This window comes from Oncorhynchus nerka, linkage group LG16, assembly GCF_034236695.1.
Source record: "Oncorhynchus nerka isolate Pitt River linkage group LG16, Oner_Uvic_2.0, whole genome shotgun sequence".
Classification (NCBI taxonomy): domain Eukaryota; kingdom Metazoa; phylum Chordata; class Actinopteri; order Salmoniformes; family Salmonidae; genus Oncorhynchus; species Oncorhynchus nerka.
The window spans coordinates 39,204,862-39,232,784 of NC_088411.1; the positions used below are offsets into that span (position 1 = coordinate 39,204,862).

The window sequence follows — 27,923 nt, forward strand, 5'->3', positions numbered from 1 at the left end:
GCTGGAACAAGCCACCTACGAACCCCCACCATAGTTGCTATCTGGCCATCCAGAAACACAACAACGCACAGCTTTCTACCTGCAACCCACACACACACACACGCACAGCACACACACTGACTGGCTGGCTGTGCAGGATATGACCAGCTAGTGGCTCGCCCCTGATTGGCAGCAATATTTGCCTTTACCTGTGGGCTTCTGTCAATACAGGTGAAACGTCAACCCCCCCCCACACACACACACACAGTACACACACACACACACACACACACACAGTACACTCACACACACACACACAGTACACTCACACGCACACTCACACACACTCACACACACACACACTGGCATTGCAGCTTTCTATGTGGTAAATACAAAGGCGTATTTTAATTTATGGACTCGGCTGGTTTGGGACTTTTATGTGATATTAAGACGGAACAATATATTCACACTTTTGTTTAATCTGTGCAAAATAAAAAAACACCTGCGAAACGGAGTATTTCGTTGAGTATTTACATTGTTAGAAATGCTGCACACCAGACGTTGTAGTGTGAGCAGACCTTGCAGATACATATGTTCTTTCCTTTAGTAAGGGATCTGGAAATGCATTTTTTTAATATTTTTTTTTTACAAAAAAAACAAAAATGCTGTGATAGGAAATGCCAAAGAATTTATCAAGACTTTAGATATTCTGCAAGTGATACTGGCTCCTGCTCTAATTCTTGTGCAAGATAAGGGCGTGCAAGTGTCAACCCTAAGATGGGATGGGTTTACAAAGGAGGGGCTACCAGACATCTATGTGTTTCTGTCATCACTGTCTCGTCGTGTCAGTAGGGACTAGAGAGTAAATGATGCTTAAAAAATGCAGTTTGGCCCAGAGACGGACCGTTGTGCTTTCATCATTGTCTGTTGTACTGTGCTGTGGCACTGGGGATGGTGATGGCAGCAAGTCGGCCAGCCAGTGGCCCTCTCAGTGCGTGTCCCTGTCCTCTGCCGTCTGCCACTGTAGCCCAGCCTCAGCCCACCCTCTTGCCCCAGCCTGGCCTGCACAAACACCCCATTTGTCATGCAAATAGACCCTGCATCGTTTTCAGCTGCACAGATAGTAAATTTGCTGTTTCGACGGGCCTATTGTTGGTCCTGTTCCAAGCCTATAGTGGCTTTCTGCTGCAATAACAGTAGGATTGTTCACTGCATTGTTAGCTGATGATCCACTAAGTGTGTGTGTGTGTGTGTGTGTGTGTGCAGAGATGGAAAGTATTTGTTACATATATTTGAAACACAGTGCCTTCATAAGGTATTTAAACCTCTAGACTTATTGCAAAAAATTGTGATCTTACAGCTCGAATAAAACATGGATTAAATATATATTATTTTTCTCTCACCCATCTACAAAATATATATATATTATTTTTCTCTCACCCATCTACACCCAATACCCCATAATGACAAAATATATATATATTCTTTTTTGAGATGTTTGCACATTTAGTTGAAAATGTAAACACAGAAACATATCTATTATTATTATTATTATTATTATTATTCATTCATAAGTGTTCACACTCCTGAATCAGTACTTTTTGTTGTTGCTAGAAAGGCATTTCACTGCACTTCTGACATTGAACCACCTTTGGTAGAGATTACAGCTGTGAGACTTTCTGGGTAAGTCTCTCAGAGTGTTCCACACCTGGATTGTGCTACATTTTCCCATGGATCCTTTAAAACATTATTCAAGTTCAGTAAAATTGTTTTATTGATCATTGCTAGACAACCATTTTGCAGGTCTTTCCATAGATTTTCAAGTAGATTTAAGTCAAAACTGTAACTCGGCCACTCAGGAACATTCATTGTCTTCTTGGTAAACAAGTTTAGTGTAGATTTGGCCTTGCGTTTTAGATTATTGTCCTGCTGAAAGGTGCATTCATCTCCCAGTGTCTGGTGGAAAGAAGACTGAACCAGATTTTCCTCTGATTTTGCCTGTGCTTAGCTCCATTCAATACATTTTTTTATCCTGAAAAACTCTCCAGTACTTGACGATTACAAAGCATACCCATAACATGATGCAGCCACCACTATGCTTGAAAATATGAAGAGTGGTACACAGGCATGTGTTAGATTTGTCCCAAACATAACACTTTGACTAAGACATTTCTTAGTTTCTTAGCTTTTCATATTTTTAAATACATTTGTAAACATTTCTAGAAACAAAATTCCACTTCGAATACTTTCTAAAGGAACTATATGTATTTCATTACTTCTGAGTATTTTGTAATTTGTATTACACTGGACTGAACTACACGCCAATGCATTTTCCAATAAGATACTTTCGAGGGCTTTAATTTGTATTTTCAAAATCTTTTTTCTGTACAAATTTTTTTTGGCCCCCTTTCAACCTGCATTGGTATCAGAAGTTTGATTGCGCTATGGTCTGATACGAGTTTATTCTAAATGTGTATGTGAAAATGAACAATTGCAATGCATGCTGAGTATTATTCTAATGAGCTCCACCCTGAAGCACGGCCAATAATAATACCCAGTGTGTTTTTCAGTTCATTTTGGTATGTTCATTTTCACATACGTATTTACATTTAAGCAGTTCAGCAGACACTCTCATCCAAAGGGATTTACAGTCCGTGCATTAAACTAAGGTAGATAAAGAATCACATTTCACAGTCATAGCAAGTAAATCGTTTCTGTAACCGTTGCTAAGAATGTTGTTGCTGTTCGGGCCCGGCTTCTTGCAAATTTAGCACATTGATTCACTCTCCGGCATGCATCATGCTCTCTAGTACAGTAACCACTTACACAGTTGCAAAATCAAGATGTAGCAGCAGGAATAGAAATGTCTACTCAAATTCCAACATAATAACACTGTCTGCAAGAGGGCATGTAAGTGAACTATACTCTACTCTACTTTACTGTACTGAACCCTACTCTGCTTTACTGTGATGTCCAAACTTGTGAAACATGAGGAGAATGACATTCATATCCTTAACAGATCAGGGACCCGTGATGTAATTCTGGTACTGGGTGTAAATCCACTTCGCATACTGAAGTTCAATAACCAAAATAGATTTTTTTTCTAACTCGAGGTGTCATGTCATAAGATGATACCCCATTTTTTTCCTGCAGACATTATTTTCATCTTCATTCGTAGCAGATATTTAGCCGTTTTTGGAAAACGTGGTCGCGTAAACCTGAGGGGGATTTTACTGTATTTCCGTTACCAAAGTTTGCATCTGCATATTTCTTCCACTAAAATCGTTTTTGTAACATTTTGAGTGGAAATTGTGAAGTATTCCTTGTGCATAGAGTTGTATGGTTTGTTAAACTTTCAAATCAATGGTTTTTGTTTGGCATACATTTGAATGTAAAAAACACAAAAAAACAATAACAAATGAATCAAAGCTCAATTCCGTTATAGACCACCACACCAAGCCATATGTGCAGGATAAAGCTTGATGCGCCAAGACAGTGGTTGGCAAATGAATGTCAACACAAAGTACAACTTAGTCAGACTGCAAGAGAAGACCGTAGATGGCTACACAGGGTTAACATGACGCATGCATCTTCACGAGCCTGGAGCTCTCTGTGACTCTCTCTGTGCTGGAGCTCTCTGTGACTCTCTCTGTGACTGTGCTGGAGCTCTCTGTGACTCTCTCTGACTCTCTCTGTGACTCTCTGTGAATCTCTCTGTGCTGGAGCTCTCTGTGGCTCTCTGTGACTCTTTCTGTGACGGAGCTCTCTGTGACTCTCTCTGTGACTCTCTCTGTGCTGGAGCTCTCTGTGACTCTCTCTGTGACTCTCTCTGTGACGGAGCTCTCTGTGACTCTCTCTGTGACTCTCTCTGTGACTCTCTCTGTGCTGGAGCTCTCTGTGACTCTCTCTGTGACTCTCTCTGTGACGGAGCTCTCTGTGACTCTCTTTGTGCTGGAGCTCTCTGTGACTCTCTTTGTGCTGGAGCTCTCTGTGACTCTCTGTGACTCTCTGTGCTGGAGCTCTCTGTGACTCTCTCTGTGACGGAGCTCTCTGTGACTCTCTCTGTGCTGGAGCTCTCTGATAGGAGCATAAATCTAGTCTGCTCTTCATTCATCCTGCCTGGAGCCAGCCACCCCACGGTGAAAGCGATCACAGCAGGTCTCCAGCAGTGTATTCTCTCTCTCCCTGATCTCAAAGGGGAAGGGCAAGAAGTCTGCATCTACTCTGTAGCTGAGGTTTACTGCATGGCGCGCATGTCAAAGTAATACATTCAACGCATCACAGCTGAATCCTGACATTCATCTGGAAACCTCATCCCTGAATAAGCAATCAGCTCCTTTCTCTACACGGCATTGACGCGGCTGACACCTTTTGCATGCATTTCTCCTGGCATAACCTCCCTCCCTGCAACTATAATGCTACAATTGTTTTCATTTAACCTTTTCATTTGAAGGGCCGTTTTAGGAAAATGAATTTGGTGTGTCCTGAAGGGCTGTAGAGTTAAATGATGTTTTAGTAAATCAATGTCACGTGTCTGAAACAACATTTCTTGGTTCCTCTGTGGCTGCGTTGACACATGCATCCCAATTTGGATCTTTTTCCCAATTATTGGCAAGAGCTGATCTGATTGGTCCAAAGACCAATTAGTGTTAAAAGATCAGAATTGGCCTGCCTGTTTAAACCTATCAAGATAGAGGGTGAACTTTGGCACCCCGGCTCTGCTGGATGCAATAAATAGGCCTAGCCATTGTCATCATGGCTGGATCAAAGGTGTTTTGATATTAAAGCATTCGGGTGGCAGTGCACTTAGCTGCCCCCTGCCTGATTACCAGTTGGACCTTGTGTGCAATTGACCAATAAAGTGATCTATCTTAAACCCCCCGGCCAGCTAGCACACCGAGGAAAAGAAAGCTTGATGACCTGCGAATTACTGCTCTCCGGTTACCACCGAGAGAGTACATCTCATCTCATGGCGTGCTATCCCACAGTCCTTGCATCCCAAATGGAACCCTATTCCCTACATAGTGCACTACTTAGGGGAAATCTGTGCACTATATAGGGAATAGGGTGCCATTTGGAATGCTATGACAGTACTCTGGATGTGGGACAGACAAGCTGTCTGGAGGTAAATAGACGAGACATTTTGATGCACGTTTTTAGATGGTGATTGGGGAAGGTTCCTGGATTTGAATAGGAAGTGCTTTTAATTATGTTAAACCAAGGTACAGAGAGCTGGTGGGCTAACTCACACGTTAACAACACACCTGTTCGGGTTTTATAAAGGTCATGGCTGTCAGGCTGCTTACTTAGCGAGAACAGCGACTTCCTGCTTCGGCTCACACCGGGGCTCAAACCCAGGACTTCTGCCTTCCTAGCACCTATGACCTCCTGAAACGTCTTACCAGTTGGCGCCACGCAAAAAAAAGCAAACTATTCGCTGATGCAGGTGTGGACACTATAGGTTCAGGAGTTCGTTTCACACATCCCCATGTGCAACGTAAACATCTCTCTCGACTCTCCAGCCACTTGTGGTGTGTGTGGGTGTATTGTTGAATAAAACAGGGCGTCACCTGGTCCACTTGGCACCATATACAGTTGAAGTCGGAGGTTTACATACACCTTAGCCAAAAACATTTAAACTCAGTTTTTCACAATTCCTGACATTTAATCATAGTAAATATTTCCTGTCTTAGGTCAGTTAGGATCACCACTTTATTTTAAGAATGTGAAATGTCAGAATAATAGTAGAGTGATTTATTTCAGCTTTAATTTCTTTCATCATATTCCCAGTGGGTCAGAAGTTTACATACACTCAATTAGTATTTTGTAGCATTTAAATTGTTAAACTTTTTTTTGGCCCGTTCCTCCTGACGGAGCTGGTGTAACTGAGTCAGGTTTGTAGGCCTCCTTGCTCGTACACGCTTTTTTAAGTTCTGCCCACACATTTTCAAAAGGATTGAGGTCAGGGCTTTGTGATGGCCACTCCAATCCCTTGACTTTGTTGTCCTTAAGCCATTTTGCCACACATTTGTAAGTATACTTGAGGTCATTGTCCATTTGGAAGACCCATTTGCCACCAAGCTTTAACTTTGTGACTGATGTCTTGAGATGTTGCTTCAATATATCCACATAATTTTCCTTTCTCATGGTGCCATCTACTTTGTGAAGTGAACCAGTCCCTCCTGCAGCAAAGCACCCCCACAACATGATGCTGCCATCCCCGTGCTTCACGGTTGGGATGGTGTTCTTCGGCTTGCAAGTGTCCCCATTTTTCCTCCAAACATAACGATGGTCATTATGGCTAAACAGTTCTATTTTTGTTTCATCAGACCAGAGTACGATCTTTGTCCCCATGTGCAGTTGCAAACCGTAGTCTGGCTTTTTTATTGCGGTTTTGGAGCAGTAGCTTCTTCCTTGCTGAGCGGCCTTTCAGGTTATGTTTGTATAGGACTCATTTTACTGTGGATGTAGATACTTTGTACCTGTTTCCTCCTCCATCTTCACAAGGTCCTTTGCTGTTGTTCTGTGACTGATTTGCACTTTTGCCACAAAATACATTCATCTCTAGGAGACAGAACGCGTCTCCTTCCTGAGCGGTATGACGGCTGCGTGGTCCCATGGTGTTTATACTTGCGTACTATTGTTTGTACAGATGAACGTGGTAACTTCAGGCATTTGGAAATTGCTCCCAAGGATGAACCAGATTTGTGGAGGTCTACCATTTTTTCCCTGAGGTCTTGGCTGATTTCTTTTGTTTTTCCCATGATGTCAAGCAAAGAGGCACTGAGTTTGAAGGTAGTCCTTGAAATACATCCACAGGTACACATCTAATTGACTCAAATGATGTCAATTAGCCTATCAGAAGCTTCTAAAGCCATTACATAATTTTCTGGAATTTTCCACGCTATTTAAAGGCAAAGTCAACTTAATGTGTAGAATGTGAAATAATCTGTCTGTAAACAATTGTTGGAAAAATTACTTGTGTCAGGCACAAAGTAGATGTCCTAACCGACTTGCCAAAACTATAGTTTGTTAACAAGAAATTTGTGGAGTGGTTGGAAAAACAAGTTTTAATGACTCCAACCTAAATCTATGTAAACTTCCACCTTCAACTGTAAGTAACTGGAATGAAATGGCCCTGCAGTTCCAGAGATTGTGTCATCTAATCTCGGGGACCAATTTATTTTCCTTACTTTTCTTCTACCTGGACTGTAACATCCTAGCCTCTCACATCCAGCCAATTCAACCAGGCCGGTAGGCTGACATCCTGCTGAAGCTTGGCCAATTCAACCAGGCCAGTAGGTCCTACATCCTGCCGAAGCCTGGCCAACTCAACCAAGCCTGGTAGGCCTATATCCTGCTGAAGCCTGGCCAACTCAACCAAGCCGGTAGGCCTGCATCCTGCTGAAGCCTGGCCAACTTAACCAGGCCGGTAGGCCTACATCCTGCTGAAGCCGGGCCAACTCAACCAGGCCGGTAGGCCTACATCCTGCTGAAGCCTGGCCAACTCAACCATCCTGGTAGGCCGACATCCTACTGAAGCCTGGCCAACTCAACCAGCCTGGTAGGCCGACATCCTACTGAAGTCTGGCCAACTCAACCAGGCCAGTAGGCTGACATCCTGCTGAAGCCTGGCCAACTCAACCAGGCCGGTAGGCCGACATCCTACTGAAGCCTGGCCAACTCAACCAGCCTGGTAGGCCGACATCCTACTGAAGCCTGGCCAACTCAACCAGCCTGGTAGGCCTACATCCTACTGAAGCCTGGCCAACTCAACCATCCTGGTCGGCCTACATCCTGTGACAATATGTTATGAGAGAGTTAGCAGGCTGTAACGCTTGGAAACCTAAATAATGCTAGCTCATGTTAGGCTGCTACCAGGCCAACAACTGTTACGGTGGTGCTTCCCTTAATTGATAAGTTATCCACTTGATCTTACTATTGCCTTGGCCCATTCTTCGTACTCGTGCAGATGTGGTCTTAAACCAGGTGTACTAAATAGGATCTGAAGATCGCATACCCCCCATAGTTGAGCAGTGATCTCATGTTGTAGTCATGGAGGTGAAGTTAGCTGCTGACCTAGTTGACCGCTACTTACGCAGGACTGTGCTCTGCCGTGACCTGGAGCTGATACCCTCAGCACGCAGAGCACCTGCCGTCAGTATCGTTTAAGTCATTCCCAGCCGTGTAGGAAGTGTATCGCCATGTGACTGCTGGGGAAGACATGGTTCCCAAAAGAGCTTCATAATATAACAGCTGTAACCTAATGGATCCATATGTATCTGACATCTTTGAAAGTGTATGGTATCTCAGACTGCCAGGACGGTCAGAAGTGACATAACAGCCGCAGGTTCAAGAAGAGTTATTTTCATCCCATCTCTCTGTCTCCATTTCTTTGCCTTGGCCCTGTTTCTCTTTTCCACTCCATGGCTGCCCCCCCGCCCCCATCTCTCGTTCCCTCTCGCCTTCCTGCCATCCCTCTCGCGGATGTCTGATTCATCTTTCTTCCTCTGGGTCTGTGTAATTCCATTGAGGGACTTTTGGGATTGTTGGAATTCCCGGCATGCGTGTGTGGGTTTGGAAGAGAGTGAGAATGAGCGGGTTGGTTGGTTCCGCCTGCTTTGAATGCCACCCTGGGTTTATTATCAGCATGGCTGGACATGGGCCTGTCTGGCTGCACTCTCACACTGAAGCTTTTGCTCCAGATTCACAGTGCTCACAGCACTCACCCTGAGGCCGCCTTGGTTTCAGCACAGATCGCTCTGGCATAGTCTCCTGGCTGTTAGCATGCCGTCTCTGACAGGACATGTTTCCCCTGGCTTCGTTTCATGCTGAAGGAAACCAATTACAAGACCTGCTTGGTTGGTGGTATTTCATGTTAACATTAGGTGAGGCAAAGACAGCAGGGCAAAGACTCCTTCAATTGTCTTTTCTTTGGCTTCAGTACCTCTCGCTGGTATTTAAGTTGTGCCGTCTTCACCCCTGACGTTAAATCTTTGAGAGAGAGTTTTTCTCCTGTGACCTCTTGCTGGCATCTCACAACATACTTGTCTTCAACCCATGTGCTGCAAATCACTGGGAATGCTGTACTACTTTTTAATTAGGTTGCATTGCAAAACAAAGCTACATCGAATGCTGAGATCAGCGAGTAAAAAGCCTAAAGGGGAGACTTTGTATTTTTTATTTATTTGAAATTGTGCAAGATAATATGGAATAACGAAAAACAGCGACTGTATTTGCATAGCTTGCAATAATTTCCTCTCACAGTTGTGAAAATATATAACACAAGAATTGTAATGTTAGGTCTGTTGAAGAAGACATGTTTTTGAGATGAAAATATTATATTATAATATTATATATGGCTCAGGACAGACAATTTTTTTTGTACCTTTATTTAACTAGGCAAGTCAGTTAAGAACAAATTCTTATTTTCAATGACGGCCTAGGAACAGTGGGTTAACTGCCTGTTCAGGGGCAGAACGACAGATTTTTACCTTGTCAGCTCGGGGATTCGAACTTGCAACCTTTCGGTTACTAGTCCAACGCTCTAACCACTAGGCTACCCTGCCGCCCCAATGTAGCCTATTAGCTTATTCCTGCCCTGTACACTCTAAATTATATAATTTATTGATTAGTGGAAAAAATATATATCCATTACATATTAGGATATTTATTTATGACAATATAGGCCTATCGCAATATTATTTTGGACAATATCGCAATATGAGCCAATATGTTGTCAGCACTTTTTATTTTATTTCGATGACTTAATTAAAACCTGTTTTCTCACGGGTCTCTTTTTTGATCAGCCGCAGGTTCTGTCCCTTGTGATTTTCCTTTTCTAGAGAAATCTGCCAAAGTCTGCATCACAAATGGTGCCCTATTCTCTTTCTAGGGCTTTGGTCAAAAGTAGTGGATTCTATATGGAATTGGGTGCCATTTGGAAATGACCCTGGGTCTGATCCAACCATTTTTTAACATGTTGCGTGACTGTGTGAGTGAATGCAAAGGGGATTCTTTGACATGCAGCTCAGTGCATGACTGTCTCTTTCTATCATTATGAGTTTCTGCCCTTGGCTTACATGTCTCCCATCTCTCATGCAAAAATATGAAATGAATGTGTAGCCTACAGTATAGGTAAGGTGTTAAGTCAGTGTGTGATGTGCAGGGACCTCAGGGGACTGTGTCTGTGGACTGGAGATGGAAGCTGTCGTCTTCGCAGAGTGTGCCGCGTCTTGTTTCATCCCATCGAGCCAGAGACTTGGAGGTTGAAGACTGTGGAGTTGTGCTGAATCCCCTGTCAGCCTTAGCAGCATGACATGCATAGTCATGGAGATAGCCTGGGGAAGCTGGTACTCAGCCACGGCCACTCACCGATTTTCTTTATTTTGGAAAAGTGTTGGTAATGAAACGGTTAGAGAGCCTGCCTGTGGCATACCCTGGCAGAATGGCATGCATATTCATGGAGAAAGCTTGGTGGTGCTTAACCAGTTCTTTGTTTTGGCAAAGTCCATGTAATGAACTGGAGAGCGAGTCCCTCGCCAGCCTGCCTGGCATTGACATGCATAGTCTAGTCATGGAAAAAGCTTGATGAATGTGGTGCCTGGTGCTCAGTCATGTTAATAACCACTCACCAGTTCTTTATTTTGGCAAAGCCTTGGTAATGTGCGGCAGGTAGCCTGGTGGTTAGTGTTGGACTAGTAACCGAAAAGTTGCATATCAAATTCCCCGAGCTGACAAGGTATAAATCTGTCGTTCTTTCCCTGAACTAGGCAGTTGACCCACTGTTCCTAGGCCGTCATTGTAAATAAGAATTTGTTCTTAACACACTTGCCTAGTTAAACAAATAAAAAAAATGTCACAGCACTATTTGAGGGAGCAGTGGGAAGCGCTAAGCTCTTGTCCAAGAGGATGTAACATTGCAAAGCGTTCAGTTCAATGCATCGTTTGTCAGCTCTAGAAATAAAATGAATGTAAAACATTCTACATCACTGAATACACCCGGGTGTTGAATGGAGCAGCGAAGTCCTATTTTTACATTCTGAAACCTGCAGTTGGTGGAGTAGAACTCCTTTGTGGTTTGGTTTGGTTAATGTCCATTCAAACAGTCATAGATTTAGGCCTATTAGAAGACTCGTGTCGGTTTGCAAATGCTATTGTCGTGGAGACTTTTATCTCCCTCACCAACTTCAAACATCAGCTATCTGAGCAGCTAACCGATCGCTGCAGCTGTACATAATCTATTGGTAAATAGCAGACCAATTCTCACCTACCTCATCCCCACAGTTTTTATTTATTTACCTTTCTGCTCTTTTGCACACAAATATCTCACAAATACCTGTACATGACCATCTGATCATTTATCACTCCAGTGTTAACCTGCAATATTGTAATTAGTCGCCTACCTCCTCATGCCTTTTGCACACATTGTATATAGACTCCCCTTTTTTTTCTCTACTGTGTTATTGACTTGTTAATTGTTTACTCCATGTGTAACTCTGTGTTGTTGTCTGTTCACACTGCTATGCTTTATCTTGGCCAGGTCGCAGTTGCAAATGAGAACCTGTTCTCAACTAGCCTACCTGGTTAAATAAAGGTGAAATAAAAAAATAAATAAAAAATAAATTTAAAAAATGCTATTGTCGTCTGTGTTAATACGTGTGGGAGGGGCCCAAAGTGACATTGTGGTGCAGCAAAGCTGCTTTGGAAAGTGGAAATCCTGAGGCATTGAGAGGCCACGGTGACAGTACAGTGGCGCAGAGAGATGATGGTGGCACGCTGGACTGTGTGTGTCTGTGCGGTTTTGATCAGTATGTTTTTTTTTTTTTTTTTTGTGTGTGTGTGTGTGTGATGGAATGAATGTTTTCCAGTTAATGGGGATCCTAATAAAATAGAAAATAGACTTTCTTAAAAAATGTAAATAATTCTATTTGAGTGAGTTTATTGACTGAGTATCTTTATCATGGCTTACTAGAACTGCACCTGCAGTACAACACAGCACAGACGTTGCATTGTCAGGTATGTTTACCATCAAGTACTGCTGTGTGTGTGTGTGTGTGTGTGTGTGTGTGTGTGTGCGTGCAATGTGCGTGCAATGTGCATAACATTCTCACAAATACTTACGGTATGTTCAGTTACTTGAAACAGTTCCTCACACTCCCAAACATTCCGATCAAGCCAAAAAACAAAACAATAGGCAATATGCTTCCTCCCTCCTCCTGGGAGGAATGAGTATACTCCCTCCACTTTAAAGATCTATGTACTTACTAGGTGACGCCATCACCGCCCATAGCGGACGTCACCTAGTAAGTATGTAGATATTTTGATGTCTGGGAGTGTCTGTGTAGCTCTGCTGTGTGAGTGAGCAGGATTAAAAATACTTATTTGAGATCTTTTTGAATATATTGAGCGTTTGCTTTAGTCTGCCTGGAGTACCAGGTGGGCGTGGTTTCCACTTGTGGGATTCTATTCTATTTCTATTGGTTCTGTGGCAAGCTCTGTCAAGCACAGCTAAAGTACATGACATGATTTTGAAATAGTACTTGAATCCAGGTCTGTGTGGAAGCACTAGCTGCTGTGATCCAGTCAGGGGAGGTGTGATCCAGATGCTCTGGTGAACCACACACACACACACACACACTTTGTCGGAGACGGCAACCTGTCACTCACACCCTCAGGAGTGTCCGTAATGCCCTGTGGCATGGAGCCGTTGAACCTTCCACTGGTTCAGCGCTGTACCTCCCGGATGTAGAGAGCGTTGTTCCAACGCTGCAGACATACCTCCTCTCGCTGCTCGTAATCGCAGCGGCCTGTTACATTCAATTAGGTTCTGGAGTTACTCACCGCATCCAACCGTAAGTGTCTGACGGGCTGCTGGACTCAGGCCCTGGAAATACACTGCAGGATGAGACATCTGAGATGACTAGAAGTAACATTTTAAAAACTCGGGAAGAAACTCCACTTTTAAAATTCAGATCATCCAAACTGCCTTTCTAACTTTGTTTAATGTGAATTGCTGTCTTCAGGTGTATGTGTTGGTGTATAATTGTATTGTTCTACCAGTTGTTCACTGCTGTCATTTCTCTCCTTTCAGGTAAGAGGAAGCCTGGGCTCAAGCTCTCCAAGGAAGTGTTTGAGCAGCCTCCTGCTGCTGCTGCTACGTAAGACTTTCACTCTTTAATATCTTCTTTACATCTTCACATTTACATCTTTACATCTTGACATTTACATCTTTACATCTTGACATTTACATCTACATTTACATATTTACATTTGCATCTTTACATCTTTGCCTTCAGAGCGTATTCATACCCCCTGACTTATTCCACATTGTGTTGTTTTACAGCCTGTCAAAAAGTTTGGATACACCTACTCATTCAAGAGTTTTTCTTTATTTTGACAATTTTCTACATTGTAGAATAATAGTTAAGACTTCAAAACTATGAAATAACACATATGGAATCATGTAGTGACCAAAGAAAGTGTTAAAACAAATTTAAAATATATTTTATTTGAGATTTTTCAAAGTAGCCCCCCTTTGCCATGATGACAGTGTCGTGTTGTTTTCTATGCCGGATTAAGTGATATGACATGCTATTCTATAAAATCCTTTCTCTGTAATTAATATTACCTTATTGAGCTAATCATGTAAATGTAATTAACTAGAGAGTCGGGCACCATGAAAAATTATTTATAGAGCTGTTTTCTTCCGAATAAACTCTTCAAGACCTGGTAATATTTTACATCAATAGCAGTCAATATTAATCGTCACCTTATTTCAGTATCATCTGAAAGTTATAAATTCTTGGTTATCTTCACGAACCCTGGCTAACAAGTTGAATCAGCAATACAAAATTGGGTTTAATTATTTATTTACTAAATACCTAACTAATCACACAGAATTACATATACACAGAATGAATTATACCTTGATTACAAATTATGTCAAAGGAAAACATCCCTAGCGGACTGAACAGATATGACACACAAAAGAAAAGGGGGCTGGGTTTGAGTGAAAGAGTGGGAAGACTGAAGAACAAAGGGACATCGTTTTCTCCCTATCGTAAATACAGGATCTTATGCATTCTAAATTACCGCCCACTTGGAAAAGGAAAATGCAATGAATATTTACTCTGAGCTGCGCTTCAATAGGTTGGTGGTAGATGGAAGGCCGAGTTGCCCAAGAGTTCTTCCATCCTTTGAAGAGCATCTCTGGTGGTAAACTGTACCCGTTTTAGTGACGTCATTGTGTGGTAGATGGTATACTCTGTCTGTCCTTTCCCAGTCCATGCTTGGCGGCTGGAGTGAGTGAGAGTTCAAAGTTCATACCCTGTTGCCATGCTTATATGCTCATGCTATATTCTGTCTGGTATTGTCGAAATTCATCATATTCGACGTGTCGATCATCCTCTTCACGTGGGAATTCAATGCTAATTTCGTTAGGTAGCTGAGATTGGCTTTGCTCTGTAGGCGTCACATGTCCTTCTAACGTCAAGGCCGTCGCCTTAATGTCCCCAGAACAGGAAGTTATATTGTCGTCAAGGCATTATATAGGAAGGGAGAGGAGGGTGTGTTTCATAGTTTATAACCAATGTCTCTTCACGTGGGCGGGCCAATTTTAGAAGCTAAAATTACATTTAATCTTTTTATAAATAATTTCATATTAAAACATTTAAATTGCACAACAATTCCATGTGAACTATAATGTGTAGACATTCCACTGTACAGTTATCCTATCATTGATGAGAATGTCTCAGATGACAACCGAACTGACATCATATTCATTAAGTACCAACGTATATGTTCAACTGGTTGGATTACCAAAATATGGTTAATTTCCCCCCCACCTTCTGATGTTCCCAGAATCTCCATGTTAACCAATGGTTTTTCAAAAGTCACATCAGTAGGGTAGAGAGAGGAAAAAAGGGGAAGAGGTATTTATGACTGTCATAACCTACCCCCGGGCCAGGGTCATGACAACAGCTTTGCACACTCTTGGCATTCTCTCAACCAGCTTCACCTGGAATGCTTTAAAACAGGGAATTAACTTCCCAGTGTTTGGTGGAAAGCAGATTGAACCAGGTTTTCCTCTAAGATTTTGCCTCTGCTTATCTCCATTCTGTTTATTTTTTTATCCTGAAAAACTCCCCAGTCCTTAACGATTACAAGCATACCCATAACATGATGCATCCACCACTATGCTTAGAAATATGGAGAGTGGTACTCAGTGATATGTTATGTTGGATTTTCCCCAAACATAACACTGTATTCAAGACAATTTGTTGTTTTTGCAGTATTCATTTAGTGCCTTGTTGCAAACAGGATGTATTATATTTTGAAATATTTATATTATGTACAGTGTTCCTTCTTTTCACTCTGTCAATTAGATTAGTATTGTGGAGTAACTACAATGTTGTTGATCCATCCTCAGTTTGCTCCTGTCTCAGCCATTAAACTCTGCTGGCCTGAAATCTGAGTCACTGAGTTAGGAAGGACTTTTTTATAGTAACAATTATCTGTGCTCAAAGGGGTATTTAATGTCTGCTATTTTTTCTTCGTTTTTACCCATCTACCAATACATCTACCAATACATCTACCAATACACTGGTGCCCTTTGCGAGGCATTGCAAAACCTCCCTGGACTTTGGTTGAATCTGTTTGAAATTCACTGCTTGACTGAGACACCTTTTCAATTATCTGTATGTGTGGGGTACAGAGATGAGGTAGTCATTAAATAATTATGTTAAACACCTATTGCACAGAGTGAGTCCGTGTGACTTTTTAAGCACATTTGTACTCCTCTACTTATTTAGGCTTGCCATAACAAAGGGGTTAAATACTTACTGACTCCAGACATTTCAGCTTTTCATTTTTTTATTAATTTGTCCCCCCCCCCCAAAAAAAAAGAAATGTATGACATCATTCCACTTTGACATTCTGGAGTATTGTGTGTAGGCCAGAGACGCAACATCTCAGTATATTCAAGGGCTGTGAAGGCACTGTATATCACAACTCTTTGTATTACAACGACACCTCTTTATTCACCTTGTGTAATTACAAAATCACCTCCGACACAATACAAGTACAATCCAGTCACTAAAGTAGAAATGGTACATGTATTTGTACCAAACCATTCAGTACAGGAACCACGCTTTGGTCTGCACTGTGAACCCAAATGAATACACCCAAATGAATAAATCACTAGGCCGAGAGCCTCTGCCTACACTGTGTTGTATGGCTCTTTAGTAAATCTGAGCTGACAAAACTTTGTATGCTATTCTGTTAAAACAACTAGAGCCTATGCGCACATTGTGATCAAAATTCAAATCTTAATTGCCACATTTCAGACGGTAATTTTGTGAGGCGCAGCCGGGAGCTAGTTCTGTATGATGCTGAGTGTTCGAGTGAATAAACCAGGAGGATACTCATCATCATCAGGATCATTTAAACATCTCCAGCTTGGAAACATTTTGGTTTCCCAGTAGAAGAGTTAGTAGGAAATCAACTAAATATATTGAATTTCTGAGATAATTAATTGATTTTCCCTAAGATGATAAGAGATAATAAAATGCGTCAGTGATTTATATTTTCCTTCAACTTCCTGAAGACCCGTTGGGAGCGGGAATGCGTCCATCTTTGTTTTCGTGTTTGTCCGCCACCATGTAGACGTCAGCATGATGCTAATGATATGATATAATGATGTGACATGCTACCTATTCTGGTTGATGGAAAGCCTTTCTCAAAAACCTTCTCATTTTAAATGTTAACTAAATCAAATCAAATCAAATCAAATTTATTTATATAGCCCTTCGTACATCAGCTGATATCTCAAAGTGCTGTACAGAAACCCAGCCTAAAACCCCAAACAGCAAACAATGCAGGTGTAAAAGCACGGTGGCTAGGAAAAACTCCCTAGAAAGGCCAAAACCTAGGAAGAAACCTAGAGAGGAACCAGGCTATGTGGGGTGGCCAGTCCTCTTCTGGCTGTGCCGGGTAGAGATTATAACAGAACATGACCAAGATGTTCAAATGTTCATAAATGACCAGCATGGTCGAATAATAATAAGGCAGAACAGTTGAAACTGGAGCAGCAGCACAGTCAGGTGGACTGGGGACAGCAAGGAGTCATCATGTCAGGTAGTCCTGGGGCACGGTCCTAGGGCTCAGGTCCTCCGAGAGAGAGAGAAAGAAAGAGAGAATTAGAGAGAGCATATGTGGGGTGGCCAGTCCTCTTCTGGCTGTGCCGGTGGAGATTATAACAGAACGTGGCCAAGATGTTCAAATGTTCATAAATGACCAGCATGGTTGAATAATAGTAAGGCAGAACAGTTGAAACTGGAGCAGCTGCATGGCCAGGTGGACTGGGGACAGCAAGGAGTCATCATGTCAGGTAGTCCTGGGACATGGTCCTAGGGCCCAGGCCAGTTGAAACTGGAGCAGCAGCATGGCCAGGTGGACTGGGGACAGCAAGGAGTCATCATGTCAGGTAGTCCTGGGGCATGGTCCTAGGGCTCAGGTCCTCCGAGAGAGAGAAAGAAAGAGAGAGGAGAGAATTAGAGAACGCACACTTAGATTCATACAGGACACCGAATAGGACAGGAGAAGTACTCAGATATAACAAACTGACCCTAGCCCCCGACACATAAACTAATGCAGCATAAATACTGGAGGCTGAGACAGGAGGGGTCAGGAGACACTGTGGCCCCAACCCGAGGACACCCCGGACAGGGCCAAACAGGAAGGATATAACCCCACCCACTTTGCCAAAGCACAGCCCCCACACCACAAGAGGGATATCTTCAACCACCAACTTACCATCCTGAGACAAGGCCGAGTATAGCCCACAAAGATCTCCGCCACGGCACAACCCAAGGGGGAGGCGCCAACCCAGACAGGCCGACCACAACAGTGAATCAACCCACCCAGGTGACGCACCCCCCCCCAGGGACGGCATGAGAGAGCCCCAGTAAGCCAGTGACTCAGCCCCGTAACAGGGTAGAGGCAGAGAATCCCAGTGGAAAGAGGGGAATCGGCCAGGCAGAGACAGCAAGGGCGGTTCGTTGCTCCAGAGCCTTTCCGTTCACCTTCCCACTCCTGGGCCAGACTACACTCAATCATATGACCCACTGAAGAGATGAGTCTTCAGTAAAGACTTAAAGGTTGAGACCGAGTTTGCGTCTCTGACATGGGTAGGCAGACCGTTCCATAAAAATGGAGCTCTATAGGAGAAAGCCCTGCCTCCAGCTGTTTGCTTAGAAATTCTAGGGACAATTAGGAGGCCTGCGTCTTGTGACCGTAGCGTACGTGTAGGTATGTACGGCAGGACCAAATCAGAGAGATAGGTAGGAGCAAGCCCATGTAATGCTTTGTAGGTTAGCAGTAAAACCTTGAAATCAGCCCTTGCTTTGACAGGAAGCCAGTGTAGAGAGGCTAGCACTGGAGTAATATGATCAAATTTTTTGGTTCTAGTCAGGATTCTAGCAGCCGTATTCAGCACTAACTGAAGTTTATTTAGTGCTTTATCCGGGTAGCCGGAAAATAGAGCATTGCAGTAGTCTAACCTAGAAGTGACAAAAGCATGGATTAATTTTTCTGCATCATTTTTGGACAGAAAGTTTCTGATTTTTGCAATGTTACGTAGATGGAAAAAAGCTGTCCTCGAAATGGTCTTGATATGTTCTTCAAAAGAGAGATCAGGGTCCAGAGTAACGCCGAGGTCCTTCACAGTTTTATTTGAGACGACTGTACAACCATTAAGATTAATTGTCAGATTCAACAGAAGATCTCTTTGTTTCTTGGGACCTAGAACAAGCATCTCTGTTTTGTCCGAGTTTAATAGTAGAAAGTTTGCAGCCATCCACTTCCTTATGTCTGAAACACATGCTTCTAGCGAGGGCAATTTTGGGGCTTCACCATGTTTCATTGAAATGTACAGCTGTGTGTCATCCGCATAGCAGTGAAAGTTTACATTATGTTTTCGAATAACATCCCCAAGAGGTAAAATATATAGTGAAAACAATAGTGGTCCTAAAACAGAACCTTGAGGAACACCGAAATTTACAGTTGATTTGTCAGAGGACAAACCATTCACAGAGACAAACTGATATCTTTCCGACAGATAAGATCTAAACCAGGCCAGAACATGTCCGTGTAGACCAATTTGGGTTTCCAATCTCTCCAAAAGAATGTGGTGATCGATGGTATCAAAAGCAGCACTAAGGTCTAGGAGCACGAGGACAGATGCAGAGCCTCGGTCCGTTGCCATTAAAATGTCATTTACCACCTTCACAAGTGCCGTCTCAGTGCTATGATGGGGTCTAAAACCAGACTGAAGCATTTCGTATACATTGTTTGTCTTCAGGAAGGCAGTGAGTTGCTGCGCAACAGCCTTCTCTAAAATTTTTGAGAGGAATGGAAGATTCGATATAGGCCGATAGTTTTTTATATTTTCTGGGTCAAGGTTTGGCTTTTTCAAGAGAGGCTTTATTACTGCCACTTTTAGTGAGTTTGGTACACATCCAGTGGATAGAGAGCCGTTTATTATGTTCAACATAGGAGGGCCAAGCACAGGAAGCAGCTCTTTCAGTAGTTTAGTTGGAATAGGGTCCAGTATGCAGCTTGAAGGTTTAGAGGCCATGATTATTTTCATCATTGTGTCAAGAGATATAGTACTAAAAGACTTGAGCGTCTCTCTTGATCCTAGGTCCTGGCAGAGTTGTGCAGACTCAGGACAACTGAGGTTTGGAGGAATACGCAGGTTTAAAGAGGAGTCCGTAATTTGCTTTCTAATAATCATAATCTTTTCCTCAAAGAAGTTCATGAATTTATCACTGCTAAAGTGAAAGTCATCCTCTCTTGGGGAATGCTGCTTTTTAGTTAGCTTTGCGACAGTATCAAAAAGGAATTTCGGATTGTTCTTATTTTCCTCAATTAAGTTAGAAAAATAGGATGATCGAGCAGCAGTAAGGGCTCTTCGGTACTGCACGGTACCGTCCTTCCAAGCTAGTCGGAAGACTTCCAGTTTGGTGTGGCGCCATTTCCGTTCCAATTTTCTGGAAGCTTGCTTCAGAGCTCGGGTATTTTCTGTGTACCAGGGAGCTAGTTTCTTATGAGACATTTTTTTAGTTTTTAGGGGTGCAACTGCATCTAGGGTATTGCGCAAGGTTAAATTGAGATACTCAGTTAGGTGGTTAACGGATTTTTGTCCTCTGGCGTCCTTGGGTAGGCAGAGGGAGTCTGGAAGGGCATCAAGGAATCTTTGTGTTGTCTGTGAATTTATAGCACGACTTTTGATGTTCCTTGGTTGGGGTCTGAGCAGATTATTTGTTGCAATTGCAAACGTAATAAAATGGTGGTCCGATAGTCCAGGATTATGAGGAAAAACATTAAGATCCACAACATTTATTCCATGGGACAAAACTAGGTCCAGCGTATGACTGTGACAGTGAGTGGGTCCAGAGACATGTTGGACAAAACCCACTGAGTCGATGATGGCTCCGAAAGCCTTTTGGAGTGGGTCTGTGGACTTTTCCATGTGAATATTAAAGTCACCAAAGATTAGAATATTATCTGCAATGACTACAAGGTCCGATAGGAATTCAGGGAACTCAGTGAGAAACGCTGTATATGGCCCAGGAGGCCTGTAAACAGTAGCTATAAAAAGTGATTGAGTAGGCTGCATAGATTTCATGACTAGAAGCTCAAAAGACGAAAACGTCATTTTTTTTTTGTAAATTGAAATTTGCTATCGTAAATGTTAGCAACACCTCCGCCTTTGCGGGATGCACGGGGATATGCTCACTAGTGTAGCCAGGAGGTGAGGCCTCATTTAACACAGTAAATTCATCAGGCTTAAGCCATGTTTCAGTCAGGCCAATCACATCAAGATTATGATCAGTGATTAGTTCATTGACTATAATTGCCTTTGAAGTAAGGGATCTAACATTAAGTAGCCCTATTTTGAGAAGTGAGGTATCATGATCTCTTTCAGTAATGACAGGAATGGAGGTGGTCTTTATCCTAGTGAGATTGCTAAGGCGAACACCGCCATGTTTAGTTTTGCCCAACCTAGGTCGAGGCACAGACACGGTCTCAATGGTGATAGCTGAGCTGACTACACTGACTGTGCTAGTGGCAGACTCCACTATGCTGGCAGGCTGGCTAATAGCCTGCTGCCTGGCCTGCACCCTATTTCATTGTGGAGCTAGAGGAGTTAGAGCCCTGTCTATGTTGGTAGATAAGATGAGAGCACCCCTCCAGCTAGGATGGAGTCCGTCACTCCTCAGCAGGTCAGGCTTGGTCCTGTTTGTGGGTGAGTCCCAGAAAGAGGGCCAATTATCTACAAATTCTATATTTTGGGAGGGGCAGAAAACAGTTTTCAACCAGCGATTGAGTTGTGAGACTCTGCTGTAGAGCTCATCACTCCCCCTAACTGGGAGGGGGCCAGAGACAATTACTCGATGCCGACACATCTTTCTAGCTGATATGCACGCAGAAGCTATGTTGCGCTTGGTGATCTCTGACTGTTTCATCCTAACATCGTTGGTGCCGACGTGGATAACAATATCTCTATACTCTCTACACTCGCCAGTTTTAGCTTTAGCCAGCACCATCTTCAGATTAGCCTTAACGTCGGTAGCCCTGCCCCGGGTAAACAGTGTATGATCGCTGGATGATTCGCTTTAAGTCTAATACTGCGGGTAATGGAGTCGCCAATGACTAGAGTTTTCAATTTGTCAGAGCTAATGGTGGGAAGCTTCGGCGTCTCAGACCCCGTAACGGGAGGAGTAGAGACCAGAGAAGACTCGGCCTCTGACACCGACCCGCTGCTTAATGGGGAAAACCGGTTGAAAGTTTCTGTCGGCTGAATGAGCGACACCGGTTGAGCGTTCCTACAGCATTTCCTTCCAGAAACCGTGAGAAAATTGTCCGGCTGCGGGGACTGTGCCAGGGGATTTATACTACTATCTGTACTTACTGGTGGCACAGACGCTGTTTCATCCTTTCCTACACTAAAATTACCCTTGCCTAACGATTGCGTCTGAAGCTGGGCTTGCAGTACAGCTATCCTCGCCGAAAGGCGAGCACAGCGGCTGCAATTAGAAGGCATCATGTTAATGTTACTACTTAGCTTCGGCTGTTGGAGGTCCTGACGAATCGTGTCCAGATAAAGCGTCCGGGGTGAAAAAGTTGAGGAAAAAATAAATAAATATATGAACGGTAATTAAAAAGTGAAAACCGTAAAGTTGTCAGGTAGCAAAATAGGCAAAATAGGTTGGCAACAAAACGCACAGCAACTCGAAAACAAGCCTGCAAGTTGTGACCGGAAATGACGTCTCTCTCTCTACAAAGTAGACTATGGATATCTGGCAGAATGATATCACGATTATTTGCATCCCGTGGTGATTTTGTTCGGCAAACTCTGCAATCACATGTACGCTATAGAAGCACAACTAACCAAGGATCTTGCTGGTGGGCACATAAATTAAAGTTGCACTATTGAGAAATCGCTCCGCCATTTCCTGGTAGCTAAAACTCTTAATAGTTTGCCTAATTTCAGTTTGTGACAAAATAAACTAGTGTAGAGAATCATTTTACCAGCTAAACCGCTCTGAAATATATTTTCCATAACCAAAAATATTGTTGTACCACCCCCCCAAAAACTACAGTAACTGTCGCCATTTTATTTTCCCACTGTACCAAATCTAACCGTGCCCCCCTAAAACTGCAATTACATACCAAACCGCGGGTTTGGTGAACTGTTACACCCCTACCTACTATGGAACAATACTATTACCATTTTATTATCACGTTGTTACTAGTGTAATTACAAAACTCTTTGCGCACTCTAGTGCCTACTTACAGAGTCACCTCCATCACCTAAGCCGCCTGCTATCGTGCTGTAACACAGGTGGTGTCAGTGGACTTGGAGCCTATATTGACTGTGGAACCCCTTTTTACTAGCCTCAGATTCATGTTGAATCCAGTCTTCCACTGTTGGTAGCCATCGTAATTCTTTGGGACGAAGTGAGACTGAAGCTCAAGGGATTTCCCTGAGCCATTCTGCCCCAAGCGGTCCAACTTTTCCCCCCAATAGACCAAACATGCCTACCGTTAATCCGTATACCCTGCTCTTGACGTCAAAGCCGCAATGTATTGTTTGTTGGTATGAGTTTATGATACATGTAATTCCATTTTTATAAACTTATGCATAAAGACATTTTAATTTTTTTTAGATGGAATATCACCAATCTACATTGTTACATTTATGGACATATATTGCGCAACCTTCTCTTTTAAATATAAAGTGTTATCCTGTTTTGCTATGAGGCATTTTAATACAGATATGAGGTTGCTTAATCAACATGATGACCCTAAAGATGTCAGTGACGGCTCCATTTCCTCCCAATAAGGAGAGAGGAGGCTAGTTAGAGATCACCGTTTGGATGTGTTCACCGATAAGTGGTTCACAAACTGATGTCTTTGACGCAATGTGCCAGTGAATATTGTTCGTAGCCTCATTTCAGTGTCACGATGATAACTCAAGACAAACACTGTTTCTTACATTAACATCTACATGTAGTTTTTTTTCCCCAGAACATTTTGAAATCTTAATGAATTAATGCGTGCAGTTTTATGTCCTAACAACTGTTTGATTACTTTACAGACCCCAAGAGATTTGGATTCGAAAGCTTGTGTGACCATTGGAGAGAAGGTACTACTTACCACATCTTATTCATGTTCACTGAACTGTTCAGTGTAGTTTTCTCACATTCTTACCTTTACCACTATGTTTCGTCCCCACACGTTCCTCCGACTAAACCTTTATTTAAAACTGAAGCACAAACTTCGGGTTTGACATCTGGGTGTAGTTGTTGTAACCTATACTGTGTTTAGACGGTACGAGGTAAACGGTAAATGTTTTCAGTGAGAGCGTGGCAGTAAATGTTTTCAGTGAGAGCGTGGCAGTAAATGTTTTCAGTGAGAGCGTGGCAGTAAATGTTTTCAGTGAGAGGGTGGCGGTAAATGTTTTCAGTGAGAGCGTGAAGGTAAATGTTTTCAGTGAGAGCGTGAAGGTAAATGTTTTCAGTGAGAGCGTGAAGGTAAATGTTTTCAGTGAGAGCGTGGCAGTAAATGTTTTCAGTGAGAGCGTGGCGGTAAATGTTTTCAGTGAGAGTGTGAAGGTAAATGTTTTCAGTGAGAGCGTGAAGGTAAATGTTTTCAGTGAGAGCATGGCGGTAAATGTTTTCAGTGAGAGCGTGAAGGTAAATGTTTTCAGTGAGAGCGTGAAGGTAAATGTTTTCAGTGAGAGCGTGGCGGTAAATGTTTTCAGTGAGAGCGTGGCGGTAAATGTTTTCAGTGAGAGCGTGAAGGTAAATGCCGTTGAGGCTGGCGGGGAGTTAAAAAATGTCAACTTTTGCCGTCTGCCGTAGTGTTGTTTTCTACCGGGTGTTGTTTACTGAAATCACCATAACAATGCAAACCTTCATGACAGATGGAACAATTAGACAGATATTTCACTGGATGTGATAAATGTGACATTCTGTTGGCATTTCCACTCACGAACAAATATAGTGATGAGAGGATGCCCAGTGGGAGAAGATGGATTTGTTGGATTTTGTTCTGCAACGTTCTGCAAATTTTCTCATTTGATGAAACATTTTGATATCCATACTGTCTTCTGTTTCTAAACACTATAATAATTGTATCAAACAGAGTGGACTGTGTTTTGTAGACTTAACGCTTTGCCAAAGTTGTAACAAAAAAAAATGGTTTTGTTTATAAGGAGTGCAATGGCGAATTGAGTTAATACACACGTGAACTTCAGAGTAGGCGTTCCCTAATGGACACATGCGAGTAAATGCTAGAATGCACCAATAGGATCTCACTAGCTCGTGTTTGACTCCGCCCACCTCCTTGCTTGTTCTGCCCACTATGATTCATATGCTCAGACCAGAGCCTGTCGTTTCCAATCGATCTTGGGTTAGTTATAAAAAATCTTTGCTGTCGGGCTGCGTTTTACCGTCCTCTTCTTTCTTGTCCCACTGTGCCGACTGGTATGACGGTTTTTGCGTCCCTCAGTCTGAACGCAGCATTAGGTTGAGTAAGATTCTCTCTGTGCTTTGGATGCAGAAAGATGAAAGCTTGGCTCAGTAAAGGGTCTGTGAGCCGAATATATAACGTCCTAGCAAACATTACGACTCGGATTGAATACTTCTGATTGTAGGGCAGACTGGAATGTGTTTATCCTCCTGACGGGCAGTAAAAGTATTTATTTTAAAAACGTATCAAATAAGTGGAATTTTTCATTGGTAAAAATGCTGGCTTTTTTCCCTCTTATAATTTAGCCTGAAGTCAAAGGTCGGGGCAACCATTGATTTAGTTGTTGTATGAAGTGAGAAAAGGACAGAAGTTCCCATTCTTTACTGGAACCAGTAGTTTAGATGAAAAAAGGGGTAATTTGCGGTGTCTTTCGACTCAGCCCCCATGTCCAATGCTTTCCCTGTTGATTAGAAACTGTTGGTTAGAGTAGTTACTTAAACAAAGACATAGCTCCGAGCCACTCTCAGACAAAGAGGAGTACCCCCGGTCAGAATGACACTGTTGTTGGGAGATTAGACCTAGTTTTTCTTTTGTGCTTTTCGCTCTCTGTTACTGTTTTTGTTTTCACGAGATGAGGATTGGGTAAAAAAAACACAAAAAAAAACAAGGAACTCTAATGACTCATCTTTTTACCCTGCTCAATTTGTGTTCAGTGATTACATCAAGGGAGGGAGATGCATGTTCTTGCTTCCTTATTACATCGTGTCACCCATTCATGTTTTGATCTGTCACTGTCGAGCCTGACACGCATCTCTCCCCTCTCTGCCGGTGCTGAGCAGAACTTTGTGGTGAAGGCAGATGACCTGGAGCAGATTGGCGAGCTGGGGAGAGGGGCCTACGGCGTGGTGGACAAGATGAGGCACATGCCCAGTGGCCTGATCATGGCAGTCAAGGTATGAGAGATTTGATGCTGTAACTGATCTCTTTAAGGGGATCTAGGGCTATGTTTACACAGGCAGCCCAATTCTGATATTTTGCCTAGTTATTGGCAAGAGCTAATACAATTTGTGGAAAAATATCAGAATTAGGCTGCATGTGTAAACGCGGCCTTAGTCGGGTTACTATAGCTAAGCGCTCTGGCTTTATTTACACAGGCAGGCCAATTCTGGTATTTTTCCCCACTATTTGGTCTTTTGACCAATCAGATCAACTCTTATGCCAACAATTGTCGCAAGAGATCAGAATTGGGCTGCCTGTTGCAAACAGCCGTGGTGACAGCTGTTGATGTAATAAGTAGGTTGGATGGATGGATTTGATGTCCTTTTCCCTCCCACCCTAGAGGATCCGTGCCACAGTGAACACCCAGGAACAGAAGAGACTGTTGATGGACCTGGACATCTCTATGAGGACAGTAGACTGCTTCTACACAGTCACCTTCTACGGCGCACTCTTCAGAGAGGTAGCCAGCTTCTTTATAAAAATACTTGATTTTTTTTTTTTTTTACAATTAAATAATAATACTTATGTCTTGTAGTGTTTTTTCTAAAGTACAAAAGCCTACAATAGACAATCTTTAGGTGGAGTGTATTAATTGCGTTTTTGGATCCCCGTAAGTTGTTCGTCACAACAGCTACTCCTCTTTGGTTTCCTCTACTGCTGGTCGTGTTCATTACTATGTTAAACATAGGCTTCCTACAATGTCTTTACAGAGATGTTGGAGGACAGAGCCTTTATAGAGATGTCGGAGGACAGAGCCTTGTAAAGATGCTGCCAAACATATCGGTACCCGTACACTTTACAGTGGAGTGCAACAGTTTTTTATATTTTCCAAACTAGTTGGTTCTTTTTTACCCAGTAGGCACCTGCAATTTACAAAGAGTAGGATAAATGATACTTTCCAAGAATCACTCGTCTCCCACCAAATGAATTAGAATGTTGAATAATTTAGTCCATGCCATTTTTTGACTTAAGTGCAAAACCTTAATTTCAGTTTTGATCAGTTGTATATCAAACAAAATGTGAACACCGTACGTTTTAAAATGTTTAAATGTCAACTTATTTTAGAAGTAATTGTGAATCAACTAACTTAGTCCTCTTCATTTCTACACTATACAAAAATATGTGGACACCCATTCAAATGAATGGATTCTGCTATTTCAGCCACACCTGTTGCCGACCGGTGTATAAATTCGAGCACATTAGCCATGCAATCTCCATAGACAAACATTGGAAGTAGAACGGCCGTACTGAAGAGCTCATTGACAACGTGGCACTGTCATAGGATGCCACCTTTTTAAAATAAGTCAGTTCATCAAATTTCTGCCCTGCTAGAGCTGCCCCGGGTAACTGTAAGTGCTGTTATTGTGAAGTGCAAACGTCGAGGAGCAACAACTGCTCAACTGAGAAGTGGTAGGCCACACAAGCTCACAGAACGGGCCGCTTGCAACACTCGCTACCGAGTTCCAAACTGCCTCTGGAAGCAACATCCGCACAAGAACTGTTCGTTGAGAGCTTCATGAAATGGGTTTCCATGGCCGAGCAGCCGCACACAAACCTAAGATCACCAAGTGCAATGCCAAACATCGGCTGTAGTGGCGTAAAGCTTGCCGCTATTGGACTCTGGAGAGATGAATCACGCTTCACTATCTGGCAGTCCAACAGACAAATCTGGTTTTGGTGGATGCCAGGAGAACGCTTCCTGTTCCAATGCATCTGTAAAGTAAAGTTGGTGGAGGAGGAATAATGGTCTGGGGCTGTTTTTCATGGTTCAGGTTAGGCTCCTTAGTTCCAGTGAATGGAAATCTTAACGCTACAGCATACAATGACATTCTAGACGATTCTGTTCTTCCAACTTTGTGGCAACAGTTTGGGGAAGGCCCTTTCCTGTTTCAGCATGACAATGC

At 42.8% G+C, this 27,923-nt stretch overlaps 1 protein-coding gene across 1 annotated transcript in view; it reads left to right on the forward strand.

Annotated features, from left to right (window-relative positions):
• Window positions 1-27,923, forward strand: part of LOC115118936 (dual specificity mitogen-activated protein kinase kinase 6) — a 59,153-nt gene that overhangs the window by 3,252 nt on the left and 27,978 nt on the right. Inside the window, exons 2-5 of the mRNA XM_065002669.1 lie at window positions 13,073-13,134; window positions 23,645-23,692; window positions 25,860-25,973; window positions 26,360-26,479. Coding sequence (XP_064858741.1) covers window positions 13,073-13,134; window positions 23,645-23,692; window positions 25,860-25,973; window positions 26,360-26,479 — 344 coding nt within the window. The remainder of the gene's footprint in view (window positions 1-13,072; window positions 13,135-23,644; window positions 23,693-25,859; window positions 25,974-26,359; window positions 26,480-27,923) is intronic.